General features: G+C 46.3%; 3 protein-coding genes across 5 annotated transcripts; 1 reads left to right on the top strand and 2 right to left on the bottom strand.

Moving 5' to 3' along the window:
- Positions 1-1285: 1285 nt before the first annotated feature.
- GPRASP3 (G protein-coupled receptor associated sorting protein family member 3) lies at positions 1286-25304 on the bottom strand. Of its 3 annotated transcripts, XM_049705214.1 has the most exons (6): positions 24730-25304; positions 23609-23676; positions 23187-23263; positions 5714-5810; positions 5291-5366; positions 1286-4960 (listed from the first exon to the last, which is right to left on the bottom strand). In XM_049705214.1, the coding sequence occupies exon 6, from the start codon at positions 4808-4810 to the stop codon at positions 3104-3106; it is 1707 nt and encodes a 568-aa protein (XP_049561171.1). In that variant the 5' UTR covers positions 4811-4960; positions 5291-5366; positions 5714-5810; positions 23187-23263; positions 23609-23676; positions 24730-25304; the 3' UTR covers positions 1286-3103. The 3 variants fall into 3 exon arrangements, with proteins under 3 accessions (XP_049561171.1, XP_049561172.1, XP_033269996.1); XM_049705215.1 differs by lacking the exons at positions 23187-23263; positions 23609-23676 and having other exon boundaries at positions 24730-24776; XM_033414105.2 differs by lacking the exons at positions 23187-23263; positions 23609-23676; positions 24730-25304 and adding an exon at positions 7300-7704.
- LOC125962939 (proline-rich protein 2-like) lies at positions 6878-7648 on the top strand. Its single transcript, XM_049704524.1, has one exon. It carries the CDS (start codon positions 6878-6880, stop codon positions 7646-7648), a length of 771 nt encoding a protein of 256 aa, XP_049560481.1.
- GPRASP2 (G protein-coupled receptor associated sorting protein 2) lies at positions 19630-22951 on the bottom strand. The gene has a single exon (XM_049705192.1). The coding sequence runs from the start codon at positions 22535-22537 to the stop codon at positions 19967-19969; it is 2571 nt and encodes an 856-aa protein (XP_049561149.1). The 5' UTR covers positions 22538-22951; the 3' UTR covers positions 19630-19966.
- Positions 25305-25607: the final 303 nt, after the last annotated feature.

Genomic DNA, 25607 nt, shown 5'->3' with positions numbered 1-25607 from the left:
AATCTTTATGACCTTGGTTAGGCAACAATTTCTTATATTTAACACAAAAACACAATTGGTAAAAGAATTGTTCTTCATTAAAATTAAAAAGTTCTGCTTTCCAAAAGACATTTTTAAGAGAATAAAAAAACAATCCACAGACTGGGAGAAAATATTTGTAAAACATATATCTAATAATACACTTATATCCAGTATATATAAAGAACTCTTAAAAATCGACAATAAAAAGGAACCACTCAATTTTAAAAAAATGGGGCAAAATATTTATACCTACTTCACCCAATATATATGGATGGCAAATATGCATATGAAAAGATGTTCAACATCATTAGTGATTAGCGAAGTGCAAATGAGAACCACAATGAGATATGGCTAAAATTAAGAGATCAACCATACCAAGCGTTAGCAAGGATGTGGAGGAATCAGAACTCTCATGCACTGCTGTGGGAATGTAGTATGACGCAACCATTTTGGAAAATGTAAAAGTTAAATGTATACCTCCCATATGACCCACATCCCACTCCTAGGTAGTTATCCAAGAGAAAAGCAAATGTCCATACAAACAGTTCTACAAGAAACAGTTGTAGCAGCTTTATTTGCAGTAGCTCAAATCTGGAAAAAACCCAAATGCCCATCAACAGATGAATGGATAAACTGTGCAAACTGTGGTATAGACATATAGTAGACTACTACTTGGCAATAAAAAGCAATGAACTATTGATACACAAAACAACATAGATGGATCTCAAATAATTATGCTGAGTGAAAGAAGTGAGATCCCCTTCCCTCCAAAAGAATATATGCTGTATGATTCCTTTTATGTAAAACTACAGAAAATGAAAATGATTCTATATTGTCAGAAAGCAGATCAGTGGTTGTTTGGGGACAAAACAGGGAGAGGTGGGAAGGAGGCATTACAAAGGAGCATGAAGAAACTTTTCAGGGTGATGGGTATGTTTGCTATCTTGATTGTGGTGATGGTTTCGTGTCTGTATACATATGTTAAAACTTACCAAACTGTATACTTTAAATATGTGTGGTTTGAGGTATGTCAATTATATCTCAATAAAGCTATTAAATAAAAGCATGTGGTAGATCTGTATAATACTAAATTGGAAAGATAACTGAAAAGACAAAAAGGCAAGTTGCAGAATACTGTAGTTCTATTTCTGTAAGAGAATAAATTTATGCATATTCTTTATTCAGATGATATGCAATGAAAGATTAGGGCACTATGCACCAAATGTTAACACAGGAAAAACATTAAGAGATTCAAAAATATTTGTAGAAGCCTCTTTATTGATATGGAAAGATGGTCACAATATACAGTTAGTGGGAAGAAAGGCAAGTTACAAACAGTATTTACAGTATGATCTTGTTTTAATTTCTTAACTGTTTAAAAATCTCAAAGCATATAACCCAATATTTTTACACACTGAAACATTCTCTTCAGCTCAGACCAGGGGTTGTAATTCCTACCCTGAGTCTATAGCTATAGCCCAAGTCCTGGGAATGCTTTCTGGACCGCAGACTTCCAGGAATCACTATCACGTAGATTGAGGCAGCAGCTCCTCTCCTAGCTTTCCTGTTTTGTGTTGATGAAGCTGCAGTTCTGGGCCTGGGCCTAAATTTCTCCAATTAAGTTTATCCTGTACAGTTTTAGCTGGTACAAATGCAGAGAGTAGGCTTGCCTACTAGTAAAAGATAGAACCGTTTATCTTTTCATATGACACACAGGAGAATAAATTATAAATGGTAAACAAATTAAGGTATAATTTTGCAAGGAAGAAAAAAGCAATTATCTTTTAAACTGTAAGGTATGAAACAATGTACAGAATGATTCCAGTTCTTTATTGAAGAAGATAGGAAGGACACATAGCAAATTTCAGTTGTTTGGCTCCAAATCTACATTTCATTCATTCAACAGTTTGGGGCATCTACTGTTTCCCAGACACTGCCAGTTCAAATCCATACACTCATCCCAGACTTTTCTTCTTACTCCAGCAAGGTTTAGCCAAATGCCTAATGGACATGTGCATTTAGAGGAAGTTAAGAATTGCAAGACTGGCAGGGACATTATCTACAGCAAAATTGAATCATTAAAACCAGTCTGTGAGCCTTGAAGGCTGCCACACAAAAAGTGGAAGAGGACTATAAGGTAGTGCAATGAGAGCGGGTTTTGGTATCAGACAAAACAGCTATGCCACACTTGCCTGCTGTGGGAATCTAGGAATAAGTATTCAACCTCCTTAACTGCCATTGGAGGCAATCCAGAATAACGAGTTATAATCATAAAAAAAATACCAGTACATAGCTCAGAGAACCATTGTTGAGAAGAAGAAACCTGTAAAATGTAATGCCAACACAGTATCTGACATGAGTAGGTACTTAGGAAATGTTTCCTCCCTACATCTACCTCCTTTCTCTTCTGCAAGATTACTTGACATAAATGAAATAGCCTAACAATATAGGAGTTATAAATGTAGTAGCAAAATAAAAGATGAATATTACATTTTATCTGAGATTCAGGGCCATTTGTGTGTTGTAGAATGAGTTATCTGATGCAGGTAGAATAGGGGAAAAACAGTAATTCCTTTTACATTAAACAGCCGGTAGCAACCCTGCTTTCTTTACGTATTGAGAGTGCACATTTGGCAATGAGTGTGTGTGTATACATATATATGTGTGTGTGTGTACTGTTAGATATCTTTTTGTGTGTATATGCCTTGTTTCTACAACTAGATTATAAATTCAAGGATATTATCTTTTTAAATCATTTGAAGCTGCAAATGGATCTAAGCAGATAATAATGAAAAGTTAGCTTACTTATGATGCACCAATTTGCTATCTTAAATGTTAAAAAGCTCCCCATCTACACAAGAGAATAATCAACAGATGTTTTCAACTCACAATGAAATATTAATTTGATACCCCAAAATGGTCTAGCTCAGACCTAGACTGTCACAGGTAATATTGTGTTAAAGATGTAATTTATAACATGCACATTGTAACAACCAAAACATTATGCATGGCTCTTTGGGAACACACAGCCTGTTAGAGTTTGGAGATTGTTCAAAGGGTTCTCTTCTATTTCTAGCTCATTTTACATTGTTTCGATGATCACTTTAACTTCACGGAAAATGGCCATGAGTGTATTATAACTCAAATGATCAACAACTACAATTGAGCCCTTTCTGATATGCTCCTTTATGTTAATAAATATGGCCACAGCACTAACGAGATTGGCTTTTGCCTCTTTTTGGTTAAAGATGAGTTTTAATGCTGCTAATGCTTTTATATTGATCATGTCTCTGGCTGCAGTTGGATTTTCAGACATATTCAAAAGTACTTTCAAAACAAGATTTCTGGTTTTACGATTTCCCAGGGAGAGCAAATGAAAAAGCTCTGAAAAGTAATTGGCAACAATGTGGTGATGGTTAGAATCAGTAGCCAGTTGTCCTAGTATCTTTAATCCGGATTGCTGTCCAGGTGAGTTCAAGGGAAAAGACATGGTTTCCTTACACATATGCTTAACATGTAATTCAACCTTGCGTTGTCTTTCATCCCCAGAGGGGGGATTCAGAGTAATTACAGCCTTTTTTCTCATTTCAGAGGAAGGAAAACTAAGCAAGCTTTCAATAAGTGTCACTACACCCACCTCATTAATGAACTCTTGGGCAAATGGATGAACATTAATGATCCCCATTGCAATTTGAGCTATTTTATGAATGAGAGGATCAGTAGTTGATTTAAGTAAGGTAACAAGTTTTTCAAACTCCTCAGAATCCATGTAGCATTCCATTTTGCAAGGGCAAGCAAATGGCTTAATCCCATTCACCTCCCTGATCCTGATTTGGCGTCTAATCTCCTCTATGGTCTGGATACAAGGGTCAGAACCAAATGGGTACTCAGAGACAGGCTGTGAGCTTGAGGCAGTGCTCCTAGAAGGGCACGCTGTTGCCACAGGCAAAGAATGGGTATTTTCCTCAGCGGAGGCCAGGACAACATATGAAGGAGGCTTTTTCTCAAATGGGACTTGGGATCTAAAGCCTAACACTGCTGGAGTTACAGCAGGAGCTTTGGGCCAGATAGTTACCTCAGACCAGTCCTTGGGCCTATCTTTTTCATTAATTTCATCCACAGGCTGGGGCTTAATTATCCTGCTCACAGGTCTAGGGTTAGGGTCAAAACTAGTTTCATCTCCATCCCAAAACCAGCTCCCAATAACGTTCTCCTCCTCCTCCTCCTCAGCCCCTGGCCTAGCCTTGCAGTTGGCCCCAGCCACAGGCTCCAAATTCTTAGCACAGGATGGGGGACGAATATCAGCTTTACCTTCATCCTTAGCACTGAAACGATTACCAGCCTCTTCTCCATTCCAGAACCAGGAACCAACACTGGCTTCTTCCTCAGCCCAAAACCAGGTATCAATACCAGTCTTATCTTTACACGTAGACCTGGACTCAGCACTGGACTCAGCACTAGCCTCAGCACTAGCCTCAGCCACAGAACAAAACCGAGATGCTCTAGTGGCCTCATCTTCAGCTTTGGGACTGAAATCTGCCAGAGCTCCTTCCTTCATCTCAGTAACAATCTTGTTCTTAGACGCTGCCTTCACCTCTGCCACTGGATCTTCCTGAGTCCCTGCCTTGGCTATTGCTTTGGCCTGGGTCTTGGCTACAGATCTGACTATGCCAGTAGCCTCCCTCTTGGCTTCAGCTTGTACACCAGCCCTATTTTCAGTTTTGGTCTTCTTTTTACTCTCATTCTTTCTACTCCTATTCTTTCTACTTGCATTCTTAACCCCAGCCATAGTTGAAGCCCAGTTATGTAGATAGCTCTATACAGTCTTGGCTTTGGTTCTCAATATGTCCCAGGTCAGTATCTTAATATTCTTTTACTGGGTTGAAGGTGATGATCTTCTGTCACTTCAAGGCCACCACAGCCACCACTGGAGATAGGCCTGAGGTGGAAGAAGAAAATGGGCTTTGAGTCTCTTCCAACTGTGCTTTTCTATGCAGAGAGCCACAGAGGACATGTGAAAGTAGAGATAGATTGTGTGGTAGGAGAAGTAGAATAGTATAAAACTCTGTTACCTCATTTTATCCCTTCCACAGTCCCACTAATGCCCAACAATGCCCTGCCCAGGCACTTCCATACTCTTGTCTCTGCATCAAATAGGAACAGAGACGATGGGAAAGCTTGGTGAAAGTGAGAGAGGCTAAGGAGTGTCCAGCCCCTTTGGTATATACCACTATACTCTATAGGTCTATCTGGTAGGCCTCACACCAACCTGCACTGATCTGGTGCAATTTTCTCCTTTCTTGCTTCCAGTGTTGATAAGCCCTATAGTCGACTCACAGGCAGACCTATGGACAAAAACACAGGAGGGATTGGAATTTTAAGTATTTGGTAGACAGACATGCATTCTGGCTTCTAAACCCAATACCTGCCTTTCCAAATCTAAGGCTTTGTGAATATAATGTTTCTGGCCTCCTTGGTCCTCCTCATGGCTTCCTTCCCCACTTCCTAGGTATCTATCAATTACCCTATAGGCACAATCCTGGCTCACCCTAGCCCCATTTCCTATACATAAATGTGAGGGCAGAGGTGTGTGGGAAGTTGGAAGACAATGGCTCCAAGATATGATCTGGTCTTACTCGCCAACAGCCAATTCCCATTCCCAATCAATAGGGGTGCTCAGGCTCACACTCACCTTGGATCCAAATGAATAGCTTTTGTCCTCTTTCTTAATCAAATTCAAAGTGAACAGCTACCTGCAGATTTCTACAGTACTCTATAAAGGAACAAACCTATGGATAGACAAAAAGAGGAAAGAAAACAAAAGAGACTGAGATGGCCCAACACCCATGACAAGTGTTACAACATATGCTTCTGTACATTCAAGGCCATGTTAAATATCTCCCACCTGTCTTCTCCTCCCAAATGATCCCCCATCCACTCCCCAAAGACCTGCAGCTTGTCTAATCACACCTCCCAACACTAAAGTCAGTCATTTTCCTAGCAGAGGCCACACCTTCCTTGAACAAAAAGATGAGGTGCAAGAATGGGTAGTGGAACAACTGTATTTAGAAGACAGGCAGTGAACATAATGGGGACTACTATTTCAATACCATCTTGCATGCCCCTGCCTTTTCCCCTTCCCCACACATACATAGTTCCTATCTCATTCACCACCTATGCCAGCCAGCCCACATAGCAGGTGTCCTCAGGAGATGCTACCCTTACCACTACAGAACAGTCCACTAGCTGGAGAAGAGTCACGCCCTATAGAAAGAGAAGGGGCATTCAGCAAAACACCAAGAGAGTATGTTGACAATGGTAGAAAAGTATCAGGTTAGTGAACAGATTCCCAGAATTCAGGTCCTAAAACCTCCTTTTGAAGAATCAAGGAATAAGTAAATAAATGTCTCTCAGGTCTCAGAATTTCCCAGGAACTCCACAAAATCTTCTGTGGGACTGCTTCTGCACCAAAATGAGAGGGGGCTGTGAAGGGTAGCTGGGGTTTGGGTTTCCAAAAACAGAAAATGAAGATGCAAACTGACTTCACGCGTTCTAAATTGACCCTTCAGAAAAATTTCCTCTCTATTCTGAAGAGCCATTCTCACACCTTAACATATTAAGGTGGGCTAGGATGTTGAGAAAACAGATCCCAAATGAGAAAGATGGATTAATACATTATTTGTTTACACGGATCCTTCCTGTGAAAGCCTATTGACTCCTCAACCTGCCATTTTCTTGCATTTAATTGGGTCCAAGACCTAAATATGGAAGGCAACAAAACTGCTGTATTAAGAGGCACATAAACTTTTCATTTTGGTGTCTTCATAATCTACTCGCTCAGTTCCCCTTTCACGGAATGTGCCAGACCTACTGCGCACACAGGACACTCTGGCATCAAAGAGGCGCCTGTGCGAAGGGACAGCACCCGGCACGCGGGGTCCCACAGACCCCTTTCCAGAATCAGGGCCCGGGCGGGCCGGCCCCCGCGCCCGCCCGCTCGGCACCGGGCTCTGATCGCCACCCCAGGCGGCCTCTCCGACGCCCCCACCCCGGCTCCCCTCCGCCATTTCTCCCGCAGCAGCCTCCCCCACAGCCCTCTCCTGGCACAGGCACCGTCGACGGCGGGGCGCGGGCACCCAGAAAGCCCGCCGGGGAGCGGCCGCGCCGTTTGCCTCCCCAGGACCCGAGGAAAGACCTGCGGCCAAGACCTCGCGCCCCAGGACCGGTCCGCGCCGGTCGCCGCCCCCTCAGCGCCAGGGGTCCCCCAACGATGCGCACCTCTCTCAGAGACCCGCTCCGACCCGGTTGCCTCCCCCTCGTCAGGTTGCCAGGGTCCGCGGTGCAGGGTGTGAGCCGCTCGTCGCCCCCGAGACACCCCCAGTTGCTTTCGCAGACGCAGGGTCCCGATGGTCGGCCTCCCCCTCCTGTCGCAGCTCCTCACTTGGATTCCCACCGCTCGCCGTGCGGGCAGAATGGCAAAGAGATGTCCTGCCCCCCCCGCGGCTGCGCCAAACCCGGCAGGGGCTACGAAGGCTGCGGCACCAACCGCTCGCGGCGAGGGTGTCGGGAAGGGGGCGGAGGGATACTGCACGAATGGGCTCGACGCCCCCTCCCAGACCCACCGTAGTTCCGACCCAGAAAGGGGCGGGGCCGGGAGGAGTCCCGGCCTCAGGGGCGGGGCCACGCCGGCCCTCCGCCACTACTCTTCGGGCGACCACCCTTCCCATCCCGCACACTTCTGGCACCGCAGCGTGTGGGGCCAGTGGGCGGTGGGCAGTGGGGGCCGGGGTTGGGAGGGTAGGGAGGGGCCGCGCTGGAGGGAGCAGCGGATGGATACAGATCGTCCCGGGGTGTGTGTGTGTGTGTGTGTCTGTGTGTGTACCGGCCTGATCGGAGTCCGCCCCCCTACCCTCCCCCATCGCGCGCGCCATCCTCCCTGGGCGCCAGTGGCAGAGGAGCTGTGAGGACGGCCCTCCCCGGGTTTGTTTTACACCTTCTGGGGCCGCGGGCGGGAGGAAGGTGGGAGGCGGCGCCCGTGGAGGCCGAGCCACTGCCCCTCTTCTAAGGGAAGGCAGCCCTAGACAGACCTCTGGCCTGAGGAAACAAACCACCTGTCTGCGCCAGTGTCGTCATCCTCTCTGCCACACTGCCATTTTCTCAGTCGCAGTGGTAGCACGGTAGCACACTTTGCCATTTCGTCGCCCCCGCAGTTGCCCAGGAAAGAGGGCCTTTCCCTCTCAGGACACGCACCGGCTCAGACAGTCCTCCCTGTCTCTCATCCCATAGCCAGGTAGGGCCGGTCCTGGCTTCTCTTCCCGGGTTCTGTCAGGTCTTCTCTTGCAGTTGCCTTCAAGTGCTCATCATCTTTGGCAGGGTGGGAATGTGGCAGGGATTAGAACCAACTGGGATCTCACACACTTGCCATACACACCAGTCTAGTTTATCTATTAGGGCTATTAACAAATAAATTATTCTTATTTTTAATTCCAAAATCTGCATTATATCTGAGCCTGGTTCTGATGATTTGTGTCCTTAAATAATGCTTTTTCTTGCCTTTATTATGTGTTATAATTTTGTGTTGCAAGCTGGATATGATGTGTTGGGTAATAGGAACTGAGGTAAATAGACCTTCAGTGAGAAGCTTTATGTTAAGCTGGTTAGCAGTTGGGCTGTGTGTAATGTTTGCTGTAGCTGCAGGTGTCAGTCTTCAAATTCCTCTAGCGTCTTTATTTTTGTCTCTCCTCTTAACTTTGTGTTTCCCTAATTACATCTTGCAGAGAGAGTCTGCATCTTGCAACTCTGTCAGCTGCACTCCATTGTTACTACACTGGAGGCCTGTTAGCATGTAGAGGAGAGGAAGTGTTATATAATCTTCTGGTTAAATTCCAGTCTTTTGTGGGCCTGTCTCTAGACTGTGACCTTCACAAGTGTTTCTTTAGCATCTTTCTCCCCTTTACAGGAGAATGGAAGGCTAGAGTGTGCTGGATAGGAGGAATGCCTTTCCCTCAGCTGGGATAAGGCTCTGGGAAAGTCTTTTCCGCTGGAGATTAGGCCTTTGTTATGGAGAAGACTCGGGGGTGTATTTATTTATCTTTTTTTTTTTTTTTTTTTTTTGCTGTACGCGGGCCTCTCACTGTTGTGGCCTCTCCCGTTGCGGAGCACAGGCTCCGGACGCGCAGGCTCAGCGGCCATGGCTCACGTGCTCAGCCGTTCCGCGGCATGTGGGATCTTCCCAGACCGGGGCACTAACCCGCGTCCCCTGCATCGGCAGGCGGACTCTCAACCACTGCGCCACCAGGGAAGCCCGGGGGTGTATTTATTGAGTGTACACTTCCCCTCCCACTGCCAGAGCCCTGAGGAGATCTTTCTGGAATATTCACTATGAGAACCTGCTGGAGTTCCTGGAGGTAAAGCCCACAACACTGCTAAGACTGCAGGTCCCTAGGGGTTTCTCACTCTCCTGCTATTCCACCCTCAGTCTCTATCAATTTGTCAAAATTCCCACTTAAGTGTTCTTACCTGTTTATGTCTCTAGCAGTTTCTGCTCTATGTAAAGAGATATAGGCTGTGACTCTCTGGATGTCTTTTCTCCAGAATTTGGGGTGGTCATTTGCCCTGTGACCTCAGTTCTCTGATGGGTCTAAGATAAGTCATTGATTCTCAGTTTGTTCAGCTTTTTTTCTTGTAAGTACAGGAACAATGACTTCCAAGCTCTTTATATGTCAGAACTGAAACTGGAAGTGTGTCCTATGGATTTTAACAGAATAACTAAAGACGAATGAACACAGCTTTCATCCTCTTCTTTTCAGCTGAACTTCAGATCTGGGAATAAAGTTGCCCTTGAAAGCCTAGCTGCTCCATAAATATCTGCTCTTTTCCCTCCCAGGTATAGAAAATTTACGTGACTCCCTGAACCTGGCATCTCAGCCCCCAAATTCTTAACGTGGAGTGCAGATTGGAATTCAGACTTCCTGAATCAAAGTTCCTGGTGGTGAGGTCTGAGCAACTGTGACTTAACCCCAGTAGAAAAGTCATCTCTGTTACCACCACCACCACCATGAAGCGGCAGTGCACTATACTACTAGGTGCTTGCTTAGACTAGAGTTACCAGTTTCTGATCGCTGGAAGCACTTTCTAAAAGGAGGCTGCATGGGATTTTCTCCCCTGGGCTCTAGCGATGCGCACCTCTCTCAGAGACCCGTTTCTCTGACTTTCTCCCCTGGGCTCTACTCTGGGACTTAGCCAGACTTCAGAGCCAGGCAGTCCAAAGTTTAAATAGAGATTTTACCACTAACTATTTGTGTCATTTTGGAAAAGGTACATAATGTTTTTATAACTCAGTTAAGTCATCCCTCAAAGGGGATTGGTAATAACTACTTCACAGGATTCTTGTACACACTAACTGAGAAACTATCTGATATTCTGAAATATCTGCAAGTGTCAGGTCTTTCTAGTTCCTATTAAAATTGTGATCTAGTCATATTATGGGGTGGGCTGGGGAAAGCAGTAAGAGTAGATGAAGTAAGTCAGAAAGAGGAAACCAAATACCGTATGCTAACACATATATATGGAATCTAAAAAAAAAAAAAGGTCATGAAGAACCTAGGGGCAAGACGGGAATAAAGACGCAGACCTACTAGAGAATGGACCTGAGGATATGGGGAGGGGGAAGTGTAAGCTGGGACGAAGTGAGAGAGTGGCATGGACATATATACACTACAAACATAAAATAGATAGCTAGTGGGAAGCAGCTGCATAGCACAGGGAGATCAGCTCGGTGCCTGGTGACCACCTAGAGGGGTGCGATGGGGAGGGTGGGAGTGAGGGAGACGCAAGAGGGAAGAGATATGGGGACATATTTATATGTATAACTGATTCACTTTGTTAGAAAGCAGAAACTAACACACCATTGTAAAGCAATTATACTCCAATAAAGATGTTAAAAAAAAAAAGAGTAGATGCGATCTCCACGGTGGCTTTTAGAGGTCATGATTGCTAAGACATCACCGCTGTGCTCTTTCTTACTGCAACCTTGGTGCTTTGTATATTCTGTGTTGCTTAACATAACCCTTTACTAAAAGAACATCACTTTTACATAAGTATGCTCCCTCCTCCTTGTGGTGATGTGCCACAGGGAGGCTGATCCAAATTCCAGAGGTGAGTCTGCTTGGTCTAAGGATAATGCATCCCCTTGGTACTCTGGTTCAGGAATGGCTGGTGATGTAACTCTGCTCAAATGAGACATGAAGAAGAGAAGATTGCAGAAGGATTTCTGAGGAAAGTGTCCTCACTCATAAGACAAAGCCATCAGTAAAGGTATCTCCTTTTCTTCCTTTGAAAGTTGCTTGACTCCTTGCAGCCATCAAGTTTCCAGCCTTAGGATGGAAGTTGATATTATAAATGGCAGAAGAAAGAAATGGATAAAAGCTGAGTCCTTAGCTGAATCAAACAATCACCAAGACTTCTCTGCCTCAGTACTTCTGATCTGTGGATAATAAATTTCCTTATAAAGTTAGTTTTAGTTGAATTCCTTGTTATGTGGAACAATCCTAAATGTTATGTATGCTCAGGCACAAAACAATGCTTCAGTGAGTAATAGTTCCTGACTTTTGTCTGTCAGTAAGCCCTACCTCTTAAAACCAGTGGCAGAACTCATGTTTCCACATGAAAGGAAAACTGTAGATTCTGAACATCTTGCCTAATGATTGCTAGAGGTCTGACAACTGTGATTGGCTTCTGTTTTAGATTGAAAAGGAAGGCTTCAGGCAGAAAACCTAAACCTTACTTATCTAGGGGGTTCAGAGGTACATTAAATACGTGAGCTTATAGATAAGCCTAGTTTCAATTCAGAGAGTCATTGTGTGGAAGTGCACCCATGTGAAATATCCATAGTGTAAAGATATCAAAGGTTATCTGCTTTCTATCCTGAGGACTGTACTGAGGTAGAGAAAGATAAATTCATAGTGTCAAGAGCCAGAAAGTTTTGGTTAACTTTCCCCAGGTGCACTGTACTAAGCAACACAGGTATAGAAGGAGGTGGATATTTGGGATTTATCAAGAGCTGAGATTTTGCCAGGACAGTGGAGCCAGGCGCTAGAGGATGAGGTAGGTGAGTAGTAAAAATGATGGCCCATTAAGTTGGGAAGGAAGGAAAATCCGGAGTATGCTGATTCACAGGTAGAAGGGGACAAGGGGCAGGGAGTCTAGCAACACTCAGGTTCAAGTTTCTTTATGATGAATAAAGTACTTTGCTACAAGCTGTAAGGAGGAGAAAATCTGATGATGAAGATAGTCATGGTGATGATGGCAGCTTTTAGTGATAATTAGCACTAGAGGGATATATTGGGCTGGCAAAAAAGTTTGAACGAACTTTTTGGCCAACCCAATAGATGTAGTGTAGTGGCAACACATGCCAGCTCCAGATTCAAACTACAAAGGTTTGAATCTCAGCTCCTCCGCTAATCAAATCAAGCTCTGCTAACTGAGCTTGCCAAGTTACGAGTCTGTGCCTCAGCTTCCTCATGTGTAGAACAGAGACAATAACAGCATCTACTCTATACAGTTGTTTTGAGGATTAAATAAGTTAATATATTTAGAACCCTTAGAAGAGTATCTGGCACTTATAAAGCACTCATTAAATCTTGATATTAACAATAAGTACAGTCACCCTTCCATATCCCGGGTTCCGCATCCACAGATTCAACCAACTAGGGATCAAAAATATTTGAATCAAAGAACTCCAGAAAGTTCCAGAAATCAAAACTTTAATTTGACACACACTGGCAACTATTTATGTAGCATTGGCATTGTATTTACAACATTCACGCAGAATTTACATTGTATTAGGTATTGTAAGTAATCTAGAGATGACTTGAAGTATATGGGGAGGGGACTTCCCTGGTGGTCCAGTGGTTAAGGGTCTGCCTTCCAATGCAGGGGACGCAGGTTCGATCCCTGGTCGGGGAACTAAGATCCCACATGTTACCAGGCAACTAAGCCCAAGCATCACAACCAGAGACAAGCCCATGTGCCGCAACCAAGAGCCTGTGTGCTGCAAGGAAGACCCAGTGCAGCCAAAAAAAATAAAATAAAGATGTTTAAAAATAATAATAATAAAATAAAGTATATGGGGAGATGCGCACAGGTTATGTGCAAATAATATGCCATTTTATATAAGGGACTTGAGCATCTGTGGATTTTTGTATCTCTGGATGGTCCTGGAACCAATCCCCCCTGGATACAGAAGGACGACTGTACTATGAAAAGTAGTAAAAGGCTCAGGCATTGAGGTCAGACTGACTGGGGTCTGATTCACACTTTCAGAGTCCAAGTTTCTTCCTCTATGCTACCTGGCCCTCAACACTAGTTCTCTTATTCATAAAAAACGCTCCAGTGCATGATACAAAGAAACAAATGCTAAAATAGGGGTGAATAAAATACTGTGTACGTACATAGGATGGAGGCATTACTTTCTACCAAGGGGCAAAGAGTAAGGGTGAGAGTATCAGAAAGACTTCAAACAGGCCCTAGCATTTGAGCTGAGCCTAAAAGGATGACTGTGTTTCCTACAGGCAGAGAAAGGGCATGAGGGCATTGAAGATTGAGGGAAAAGCCTGGGGAAATGCACAAAAGTAGTAAAGCACAGAGTATAGTTGGGTTGGAAAATAGCAGATAGTCCCATGTGGCTTGAGTGCAGGCAAAGTGGAGCAGGGCATGGACTGGGTGAGGCACGAGTGAGTGCCTCCTTAAATTGTATCTTTATCTCATTCTGGTCCTGGCCCTGACTTGGAAGAATGTGTTAGAAATGGAGATGGAAAGGTAGAATTGTATGGGAAAGTACAGGGACTTGAAACCCTCCATTGGGGACCTGGTAGTATTTTATAGACGAGATCCCACTGAAGGCTGCTTTTTTGAAATTGGGGGCAGAGTAGAGGGTCAGCTGTGCTGTAAGATACCCTTCTTTCATTCATGATTGGACAGATGACAAATTCACTCTAATTTTATCCCCAGGCAGCAACATTGTAGGTCAAATGACATCTGAACAGGCCCTGATATTTATTACATGAGATAGCCCATAATATTTATCCCGAAAGGGGGCAGAAACAAAAGGGCTATATGAGTGTTGAGGTATTTACTTCAACTACACTCCCAGGAAAAAACTGAGGGATGATCTTGGCCCTTACAAGTGCTACTCAAGGAGTGATCAGAACAGAGATAATCATCTTCATGCATGGACACCCCACACACACTTACCCAGTGCTTTGGCTGAGACTGAAAAAACCCACAGGCGTGAGTTAGTTAAGCATCTGCCCTGGGATGCATGTGGGACTTAGAGGTATCTCTCCAGACTGCAGTGTGAAGTTCCCCAAATATAAATGCAGTACCCCCAACAGGAAATACAGGCTGAGGGAACTCTGATAAGGAAAAAATATAGAGAGAACTTTAAAAATCATCTAAATTGTAGACGCATGCCACAAAAACATATGCTGCTTTTTTCACCCATAATACACTGGTAGGCTCTGCCTCCTTTATTTTAACTTGCTTATGCATGATGCATAGGATCAAAGGTCAGTTTACAGATATTAATCTAGGGGTGGCTGCTAAAAATAAGGATGTGTGACACTATTATTCTGACATCAGTTCTTTGACACCAACTACCTGGAGTTAGCATCAGACTCCACAGGTTTAAGGGTGCAGTCCCCAATAATACTGCCCCCACTTGAGATCAGGTGTCAGTTGCAAGACTTGGGGGACCACCCATACTTCTGACTGACCAGTTATAAATTCAGGGGTTCCCACGACCCCCTCAGTTTTGATAAAAGTGCTATAAGTTTGATAAAAGCAAGTTTGCTCTAAGTTTGATAAAAGCACTAAAAGTGCTATATGTAGAATTATAGTTTTATTAGAAAGGATAGGGCTTCCCTGGTGGCGCAGTGGTTGAGAGTCCACCTGCCGATGCAGGGGATACGGGTTCGTGCCCCGGTCCGGGAAGATCCCACATGCCGCGGAGCGGCTGGGCCCGTGAGCCATGGCCGCTGAGCCTGCGCGTCTGGAGCCTGTGCTCCGCAACGGGAGAGGCCACAACAGTGAGAGGCCCGTGTATGGCAAAAAAAAAAAAAAGAAAGGATATACATAGGACAAGGTCTTGAAGGGTCTGAGATATACAGATTCCATGTCCTCTTCACATGGATTCAGGGCAACATCACCCTCCCTGGATATCAGTGTGCTCACCAACCAGGAAGTTTTCACTGGGGTTTCATTACATAGGCAGGACTGTTCATGTGATCGAACCCCAAATCCAGCCCTCCTTCCTTCCCTGGAGTTCCTGCTGGCCTAAAGCTCCAACTCTAATCACGTGGTTGGTCCTTCTAGTGACCAGATCACATCCTCACAACCAGAAGCTAACTAGGGACCCACCACAGTCCGTTCATTAGCATAACAAAGATACTCCCAGGGCTCAAGAAATTCCAAGGTTTTTTCAGGCCCTGTGCCAGGAACCAAGGACAAAGGTTAGATATATTTTTTCTTATACCACATGATGTTTGAGGTGTTTGTCAAACTCTAAAACAGCACAGACAAGACAACAAAACTTGAGGGGAAAGGCCACAACCTAAACATTGGTCCTGATACTTATATTACCAGAATTCTGGAGAGTGGAGGGAGGAGGATAATACAAAGGAGGCAGGGGGTAAGAGAGGAGGAGGTAGTCCTAAGGCCTCAATCTCTAATTTTACCCACATGCCCACAGGAAGGGGCTTTCCTGGTGGCGCAGTGGTTGAGAGTCCGCCTGCCGATGCAGGGGACACAGGTTTGTGCCCTGGTCCAGGAAGATCCCACATGCCTCGGAGCGGCTAGGCCCGTGAGCCATGGCCGCTGAGCCTGCGCGTCCAGAGCCTGTGCTCCACAACGGGAGAGGCCACAACAGTGAGAGGCCCGCGTACCGCAAAAAAAAAAAAAAAAAAAAAAAAAACATATATATATAAACAGGAGGGCCTGAAGTAGTATTACTGCATAGTTTCAACTCTATAGTGAGTATAAAAATAAGGATATGAGTGGGCTTAGGAAAATTCATTACTTCCTAGTGGCACTTTCTTAAACTGCCTTGGTATCCAGTGGATGCCAGGGTAGGGAGAGAGAGGTGGGTAGGGGGAGTGGGGATAATTCAGTTAGAAAGAGGACAAGGACTTACCAAAGGCTGCTACCTAGGATAAGACCAAAGGAACAAGCCCTAAGAAGTGGACAGAGAGCAAAACACAAGGAAGAGAGCGAAGTGTCTGCAGAGCGGACACATGAGACCATCCATAAAACAGTTTCCATAGATGGTTCCCAGAAAAACCCTATTCTGAGGCCCAGCACAGTAGCAGGAGGGAGCCTAGATGGAGTATCAGCTTTTGAGTTCCTAGATGGGAGGGAGCTGCTGCCTGGAGCTCAGGTCCAGGTATCATCTTGGGAGTTGAGAAGCTTGGCAGTATCCCAAAGAGAAATCCTATGTGAAGGGCCCAAAGCATCCAGATTCCCTCCTCCTGAGTCTGTTAGCTCCCATTCCCCAGAGCTGCCCAGATTGGGGTTCATTCCTCTCTTGCATCTCCAGGCAGCTGGAGCCTTGGATCTCCCCCCTCCCCCAATTATGAGCTTGTCTCACAATCTGGAAAAGACAAACAGTAGAGAATGAGTGCCAGCTAGGTGGGAGGAAGGGAGTGTAGCTCACAGTTCGTATCCTCACACCTGCGTTTCCTGATCCAGGGCCACCGGTGTTCACAAATTGTCACTTCACCATTTCCTCTCTCTGGGCTCCCCTGAAGCCAACTGCTTCCACGTGTCCACCTCTCCCACCCACACAGAGAAACAGAGTCACGCAGCGCTGGGCGGGGAGATGAGGGTGGGGTAGGGGCTTGCAGAAGGCAGGAGGGAGCGCGAGGCTCCGAGACACTTCCTCTACCCGGACCTAGTCTCCACCACCACCTCCCACGGATGCCAATATCCGGCGTCGAGCCCACCTCCTCTAGCAGCGGCCGATGCTTCCCTCCACGTATGCCTCCCGCAGGATGACTTCCTGCCTCTTCAGCTCCTGGACAAAAACAGACCCTGGCTAAGACGCTCGCGATTGGCTGAGGGATTGTGTCCTCAGCCAACAAAGGCCATAATTCTGGGCGCCTGAGGGATTAGCTTTCAGGCTAATGCAGCATGGAGAGACACTCACCCACGCATCCACCATCACGTCCGACCACTCCTCTCACTGCCGTCTGTCAAGCGTCAGGTGCAAGTCTTTCCCATCCCTTTTCAGTGCGACACACCTCCACGCCGGTCTAAGTGAGAGTGCGGTCACGTGACCCACAGTTAGCCCCACGTGACCGCGCAGTCGGCAAGTCCGCCGCAGCCACGCAGCACGCAGGGCACAGTCTTGTGCCTCTGGGGTTGAGCTGCTTGCTAGAACAATCTGAAACTCCTGATGGGGTGAAGATAGAGAGCTGAAAGGAAGGCTGGATTCGGAGCCAAAGCTTCCAGCCCTAAGCCTGGGCCTTGCTCTGTAGGAGCACAGGCTGGCGAGGAACACCCCATGAGGAGTTTGGAGACCAACTGACTTTCAGTATTCTGTGCAAAACTCGGGTGACGTATTAAAACACACACAGGATCTGTCTTGAAAAATACTGATAGCCAAAACAAACATTCAATCTCCAATTTCCACCACCAGGACGATCTCTGTTAGCACTTGTGGTTTGTGAATGGAAGCAAAACTGCCACTTTGCCCTACTTCCATAAACCTTGCAGCCTAGAATCGGGTGGTGGTGGGGAAAGCAGGTTGCACTGTCAGAAAAATTATACAAAAATTGGGAAAAGACAACATAGGTTACTGGATACTTGTTCAGTGCAGTGCTGGGCTTCACTTTCTGTTGATAGAGCAAGTTTTCAACCCTAAGAGACTTATGTTAACTTGTAGGTATTTTGTCCAATAGCTATGGAAATGATTTATGTCCAGTGGAACAGATAACATAAATGGTTTCAATTTATCGCCCTTAAGATATCAATCAGTTTTGTACTTGATCCAGCAATGTTATACTAACATTTATTAATTTTCTATGTGTGTATGAAATTTAATATACATGTTTTGTTTATATTATTGTGTATATTGTATATACACATCTCCTTCAACCATTCTCATAATCTTAGCAGTTGTTGTGTTGAAAAAAAACTTCCATGTGTTCATTTCTAATTTACAAATCATAATTTTACCTTTTCAAAAATTAACATCCTCAGACAAAACAGAAATAACATTTCACCATGTCTAAAAATAATAAAACATATGATATTTCCCATAAGCCTGTATTCCCTCTCCAAACCAACTCTATCCCTGACTTCCGCAATTCTTGTCTTAAGGTATGGTATGATGTTTTTACTTATTACTGTGGAAAACACACATAACACAAAGCTTACCATTTTAACCATTTTAAAGTGTACAATTCAGTGGCATTAAGTACATGCACAATGCTGTGCAATCATTACCACTATCTACTTCTGGAACTTTGCTGTCACTCCAAAAGGAAACGTGATGATCTTTCAAATGCAACAGTCATGTAAAAAGGTTGCCATCTTTGTACAAGAGACTAGTATAAACTTAGCAACCTTGGTAATTTTACTTTTCTTTAAAACATTTCATAAGCTAATCTTTCTGAAGTCTCATTCCTTTTCAACTTTTCTAAATGAGTTTATCTCTAAAAAATTCTTTTTAACATATATTCATTTACATAACTGTATCCTTTCCAACATGTCCACCTACAACTTGAGGCACTAGATGTAAGCATATTAAAAGAAAAAAATCCTTGTCTAATTAATTTTTGTATCTCCCCAATGTCTGTCACTGAAAACTTATTTAGCATAGTGTATTTTCTTCCAGATTATGGAATATATGAAGTTTCTTAGAAAGTCATATTGAAATTGCACAGAAATTGTGTCTATTTACACAGTTTTTAAAATGGGATCTAATTTTCCACAGATGATGTCACAGTCTTCTCTATTACACCAGATATAAAAGCATGTGTCATTTCATGCCAATAAATAGAACATTTTTAATAGCTGCATGGTATTTCCTTAATACTTTCCTTGGATTAGGATCACAAAGGAAAGCTTATTCCTGACTCCATTTAATTGGTGTGCTGTTGTACTCTTTCACTCTTCAGGTGGCACTGAGCAACACCTGTACTTTGTGTTGCAAAATGTGCAGATCTGGCCCAACTTAGTTCTCCAAAGTGGCCTCATTCCAACTGCATCCCTCATTAAACTTGTCTCACCTATTTCAGGCAGACAGGTTATATCCATACTACTGGAACAGATTTTCCAATTACACACTTTTCTTTACACCGCCACTGCTCACTTCCAAGAATGACCTAATGGGTTGTCTTATCCTACTTTTCAGTGACCAAATTTAAGTGCGTGCCTCTTCTCTGAAGCATTCCTCAAGTACCACAACCCACTGTAATCTCTTCCTTCTTAAGATCCAGGAATGGGATTTTCCAATGAAGGTATGTATGTCATACTACTCATTGTCTATGTTTGTAACTGTGCACATTGTATCTACACCTCGATTTTGAACTGAAGAAGGGTCACTTCTGCCACTTTTCACACAGAACTTTATTGAAAACACAGACTTGAATAGAGAACCATATGTTTAAACAATGAATAGCAGGGTAGGTTACACAGGTGGCTCAGTTCATTGGAAGCTCAATACTGAAAAATACAGCAATGGACAGCAAGACAAATATCAACAAATTTTTTTCAGCACTAATAGTCATTTGGCATCCACAAAATGATCCAGCTCAAACCAAGAATTGGACAAAGTTAACATCAGCATTAAAATATAAGTTACAAAATAAAACCAGACTGAAAACCAAAGCACTACTCAGGGTTCTTTGGGAACATAAGGCTGATCAGAGGCAGGTGGTTAATCATATTAGCTTTGCTGTCCCACCTCAGGATCATTCTGATTGTCTATTTGGACTTGCAGTTCCTCAGCTAACTTCTCAAATTCATGGAATGCAGAAATAAGCGGCTCAAGACTGAAATCATCATCAATTAAGGACATTGTTCCATTTTTTATAATACTACTGATATTCTGAAACATTTTAATAACAATTTGAATGTTATCATTTGTCTCTTCTATGTTAAAGAGACCCACAAATATCGATAGAGCCTTGGCACTGAATAGTTTTTTTGCCACCATAGGATTTTCAGACAAATTCAATAACATTTTCAGAACGTGAAATTTTGTTCTTGCATTGCCTGTGGTTAATAAGGAGAGAAACCCAGACATATAATTGGCAACGAGTGTGTGATAGTCTGTAGTTGTAGTGAGGTGTCTAAGCATCCTTAATCCAAGCAGCTGCTCAGGGGAACCCACGCTATGAGCAAGGGTTTCCTCACACACTTGACATATGAATGTCTCAATCATGTTTAGATTTGGGTAAGGTGGAGCCATATGAATCATATTTTCCAAAAAACTTGTCCTAACTCGGGAGGAGGGATAATTGAGCAAAGTTTCAATAAGTGAGACAACTCCTGAATCGCGAATGAAATCACGGGTAAACTGAGAAGCAGTCCTCATACCCATGGCAATCTTAGATATTTCATGAATGAAAGGATCTCGAATTTTGTCCATTAATAGAAGGAGTTCTTCAAACTCTTCAGGACCAATTTTAAGCTCACACTGTATGCAGCTGCAGGACCAACTCTCTGGCTCTGCACTCTCCCTGGTCCTAAGATGTTCTCGAATTTCCCTGACTGACCGGTAGGACGGATCATACTGAAATGGGAACTCAGGGTCAGGCTGATCAGGCTGAAGCAAAGATTCCTGCTCTTCCCCTTCTGGGGTAACTTCCACATTCTTGGGCTTTCCCTCAAACATTTCAGAGTATACGGATGCTGCTTCCTCAGGAATTCTAAAGGGGCTTGGGGATGGGAAGCCAATCCCATGACAAGGACCAGGTTTGAATTCAACAGTGACCTCTTCCCAGGTTTGGGGCCTGGATGATACATTAACTCCCTCCTCAGCTGTATCTCTGAACCTGGGGCTAGCCTTGTACACAGGATGGGGATTTAAGTCAAAGCAGGCCTCATCCCTGTCCCAGAACCAGGACCCAAATATGGCCTCTTCTTCAGACTCTGGCCTGGTCTCTTCTCTGGCCACAGCACCCAAACTGGACTTTTCCTCCGCCCAGAACAAGGATCCACCAATGGCCCCCTCCTCGGCCCCTGGCTCAGATTCACAAATGGCTGAAGCCCCAGCCTCCATACTGACCTCTTTCTCTGCCCAGAACCAGGACCCAATAATGACTTCCTCCTCAAACCTGGGCTCTTGTTTGACCCTGTCACTGTTATTAACATCTTTCTGGGCCCTGGGCTTCAAGACAGTGTTAGACTCTTCCTTGTCTCTGGGTCTGAATCTACTATTGGCTTCTTCTCCAGGTAAAAACCAAGACTCTTTATAGTACTCGTCTTCAGACTCAGATTCAAAAAAGTCCTCTCTCTTTGTCCTGAGCTTGGACCTCATATTTGCCTCATCCCTGACTCTGGGCCTGAACAAATTATTGGTATTTTCTCCAGCCCACAAGCAGAATGGGTTGCCAGACTCTTCCTCAGACCCAGACCAGGAATCAATATAGGGTTCTTGCTTGGATCTGGGCCTGGATCTGGGATTAGGCTGATGTTTGGCCCTGTGCCTGGACCTGGTATTGGCCTCTTCCCTAGGCCATGATCTGATACTGGCCTCTTCTCCAGCCCAGAAAGAGGACATTGTAGAGGTCTCATCTGCTGACCAGAATCCAGACTCATTAGAGGCCTCCTCTCTGGCCCTGGACCTGGGATAGCACCAAGACCCCATATTAGTTTCCTCCCCCGATCCAAACCAGGGTTGGATTCCTGTCTGAACCTGGGAGCCAGGAAAGGTCTCAGTGTCTACATTGACCAGTTCCCTATCCACAGATAGGGCCATAGGTTTAGCAGCTGACCCAGACTCAGTATTGACCAGTGGCCAGGTTACTGCATTGGTCTGAGACACGCCCTCTGATTGCGACATTGCCTCAGCCCCGAACTCAGTCTGGGCCCAAGCCTGGGCTTCATCCTTGGGCCTTGCCCCAGGGATTGCCTTGGCTTCAGTCTTAGGACGTGCCCCACCTACTGCCCTGGCTTCAGTTTTGAGTCTTGCCCCTGCCATTGCCTGGGATTCAGTTTTGGGTCTTGCCCCGGCCATTGTCTGCGACTCAGCTTTGGGTCTTGCCCCAGCCATTGTCTGGGACTCTGTTTTAGGCCTTGCCCCAACCATTGCCTTGGACTCGGTTTTGGGCCTTGCCCCAGCCATAGCCTTGGACTCAGTTTTGGGCCTTGCCCCAGGTGTGGCCTGGGTCCTAACCTTTGGTCTGACCACCATTGGGACTTCATTCTCTCTCTCAGCCCCACCTCCAACCTCTTCTCCAGGCTTCTTTTCAGGCTTGGCCTGGACACCAGGCTCAATCTCAGCCCCAGTCATAATACAAGTTACAGAGGAGTCCTGATTAAATACCACTATCCCAGTCTCAGCCTCTACCACAGATCTGTCACAGTTTTCTATCTTCACACTCTAATCTTTCGATGATTCAGGTGATACAGTTGGAAACAAAAGTTAGAGTCAATCACCAGTCCAGCAGTCAATCAGCCTCCTTTCCAATCCCAGTCTCAGCCAATATTACAGACAGAGTGCAGAAGAAGCACAACCAAACTGGGAGAGGATGGATGGTTCCCGGGTGGGTGCACACCTGTTGAGGGTGGTGGTTAGCAGCAATTCCACCACCACCAGAGATGCCACTGAAGATCAATCTAGGAATCGAGAACGACGTGCGGCTTTGAGTCTCTTCCAACTGTGTCACTCCATGCAAAGACCCACACACAGAGACTGGACCTTGAATGCTTCGTGGGAGAGTTAGGCTATCAGAAAGTCTCTCTGTTATCCTCATTTCACCCCACACCCTTTACCCCCAGAGCTGTCACACTGCTTTGCTTGCTACAACACAGGTGAGAAAATGGTGGGAAAGTATCTTGGCAATGGGAGAGGCTGAGGAGCCCTCAGACCAGACCCTAATCACCCTTGGACCTGTGCTGGTCTCCTCTACCCCACCCAAAAGTTGTACCCATTCTCATACCTGCACTGTTGTGGTGAAATTTTCCTCTCCTTGCTTTGTTCCAGTGGTGTTAAGCCTTAAGCAAACAGCAGGCCATCCTATGGATAAGTAAACATACAGGAGAAATTAAGTCTGAGTGCTTGGTTGACAGGCAGACACCCTGATCCCTGATGCAAATATCTCTTTCTGTTTAAGTGTCTAATTTGTCTGATGTTTCCTGTCGCTTGATTCCTGCTCTCAGGTCTTCTCCGCCCATTCACAGCCCAATCCACACCTACCCCAATAGTCCTAATACTCCTGCAGGAAATGAGAAACGGGTTCTGCAGCAGTGTGCAAATCAGAAAGAGAGTAAGACATGTGAATCAAAGACACCCAACTGGATCAAAAACACCTGTCAATCTTCCTCTGTAGCTGCCCCTTGCATTGCCCCACTTTGCACAAACCTCCAGAGATTTAAGGCAGTCTTTTCCTTCTTTCCTTCTTTGCAGAAGTAACCAGCCTTAAAGCAGACCTATGGACCAAAGATAAAAAGGTTAAGACAATCAGAAGACCATGGTAGCAACTAAGCGCCTGATGGACAGACCAATATCAAGGATAGGACTCCATATACTGTCTTTCAATATTCAGAGTCCTCTTAGTAGAATATTCTCATTTTATCTTGGCCCTCTATTTCAGCATTCCAGATAACAAACATCTTCTCTTGACGTCATATTTTTCGCATTGCTCCCTTCTCCAATTCTGAGGATTCACCACTAGGTGCACCACATTCTTTGCCTTGCGCATTATAAATTGGGGGAAGGGCGCCCGCATATTCTAGAAAACAGGTTGTGCAGTGGTACTTGTATTTATAATTTGTCCCACCCTCACCTCCCAGTCCATCTTTTCCACCCCCAATTTTGGATGGAGGTGAGGGAGGAAGGCCAGGAAGTGTGGAGAAACCGGGTGGACAGGAGAATTTTAAGAGGCATTCCTGGATGCCTGACCTGCTCTGGTCGCAGTCACCCCATCCCAATTCGGGTGTCCAGTCACTGGCTGCTGCCCACCCTCACCCCCCATCCCCACACAACTTCAGAAATATAGGCCGTTTTCCTGTCCCTAGTTTTTCTCAAGCCTTTCCTGTACAGATGCACCCTGTGGCCTGAAATCGCCAGACCTACCGCGCACACAGGACATTCTGGCATCAAAGAGGCGCCTGTGGGAAGGGACAGCACCCGGCACGCGGGGTCCCACAGACCCCTTTCCAGAATCAGGGCCCGGGCGGGCGGCCCCCCGCGCCCTCCCGCTTGTCAGCCGGCTCCGACCGCCACCCCCGGCGGCCTCCCCAACGCCCCCAACCCGGCTCCCCTCCGCCATTTCGCCCGCAGCAGCCTCCCCCACAGCCCTCTCCTGGCACAGGCACCGTCGACGGCGGGGCGCGGGCACCCAGAAAGCCCGCCGGGGAGCGGCCGCGCCGTTTGCCTCCCCAGGATCCGAGGGAAACCCTGTGGCCAAGATTTCGCGCCCCAGGACCGGTCCCCGCCGGTCGCCGCCCCCTCAGCGCCAGGGGTCCCCCAACGATGCGCACCTCTCTCAGGGACCCGCTACGACCCGGTTGCCTCCCCCTTGTCAGGCTGTCAGGGTCCGCGGGGCAGGGTGTGAGCCGCTCGTCGCCCCCAAGACACCCCCACTTGCCTTCGCAGGCGCAGGGTCCCGATGGTCGGCCTCCCCCTCCTGTCGCAGCTCCTCACTCGGATTCCCACCGCTCGCCGTGCGGGCAGAATGGCAAAGAGGCGTCCAGCCCCCCGCGCGGCTGCGCCAAACCCGGCAGGGGCTACGAAGGCTGCGGCACCAACCGCTCGCGGCGAGGGTGTCGGGAAGGGGGCGGAGGGATACTGCACGAATGGGCTCGACGCCCCCTCCCAGACCCACCGTAGTTCCGACCCAGAAAGGGGCGGGGCCTGGAGGAGTCCCGGCCTCAGGGGCGGGGCAACGCCGGCCCTCCACCGCCCCCCGTCGGGCGACCACCCTTCCCATCCCGCACACTTCTGGCACCGCAGCGTGTGGGGCCAGTGGGCGGTGGGCAGTGGGGGCCGGGGTCGGGAGGGTAGGGAGGGGCCGCGCTGGAGGGAGCAGCGGATGGATACAGATCGTCCCGGGGTGTGTGTGTGTGTGTGTGTGTTGTGTGTGTGTCTCTGTGTGTGTCTGTGTGTGTACCGGACTGATCGGAGTCCGCCCCCCTACCCTCCCCCATCGCGCGTGCCATCCTCCCTGGGCGCCAGCGGCAGAGGAGCTGTGAGGACGGCCCTCCCCGGGTCTGCTTTCCACCTTCTGGGGCCGCGGGCGGGAGGAAGGTGGGAGGCGGCGCCCGTGGAGGCCGAGCCACTGCCCCTCTTCTAAGGGAAGGCAGCCCTAGATAGACCTCTGGCCTGAGGAAACAAACCACCTGTCTGCGCCAGTGTCGTC

This window comes from Orcinus orca, chromosome X, assembly GCF_937001465.1.
Source record: "Orcinus orca chromosome X, mOrcOrc1.1, whole genome shotgun sequence".
NCBI lineage: Eukaryota > Metazoa > Chordata > Mammalia > Artiodactyla > Delphinidae > Orcinus > Orcinus orca.
This window is presented reverse-complemented; position numbering and strand designations above follow the sequence as displayed.

Bases quoted from the DNA above. Each gene is read 5' to 3' on its own strand.
- GPRASP2 (XM_049705192.1), bottom strand. From the start codon at position 22,537: ATGACTGGGGCTGAGATTGAGCCTGGTGTCCAGGCCAAGCCTGAAAAG.
- LOC125962939 (XM_049704524.1), top strand. From the start codon at position 6,878: ATGTGCCAGACCTACTGCGCACACAGGACACTCTGGCATCAAAGAGGC.
- GPRASP3 (XM_049705214.1), bottom strand. From the start codon at position 4,810: ATGGCTGGGGTTAAGAATGCAAGTAGAAAGAATAGGAGTAGAAAGAAT.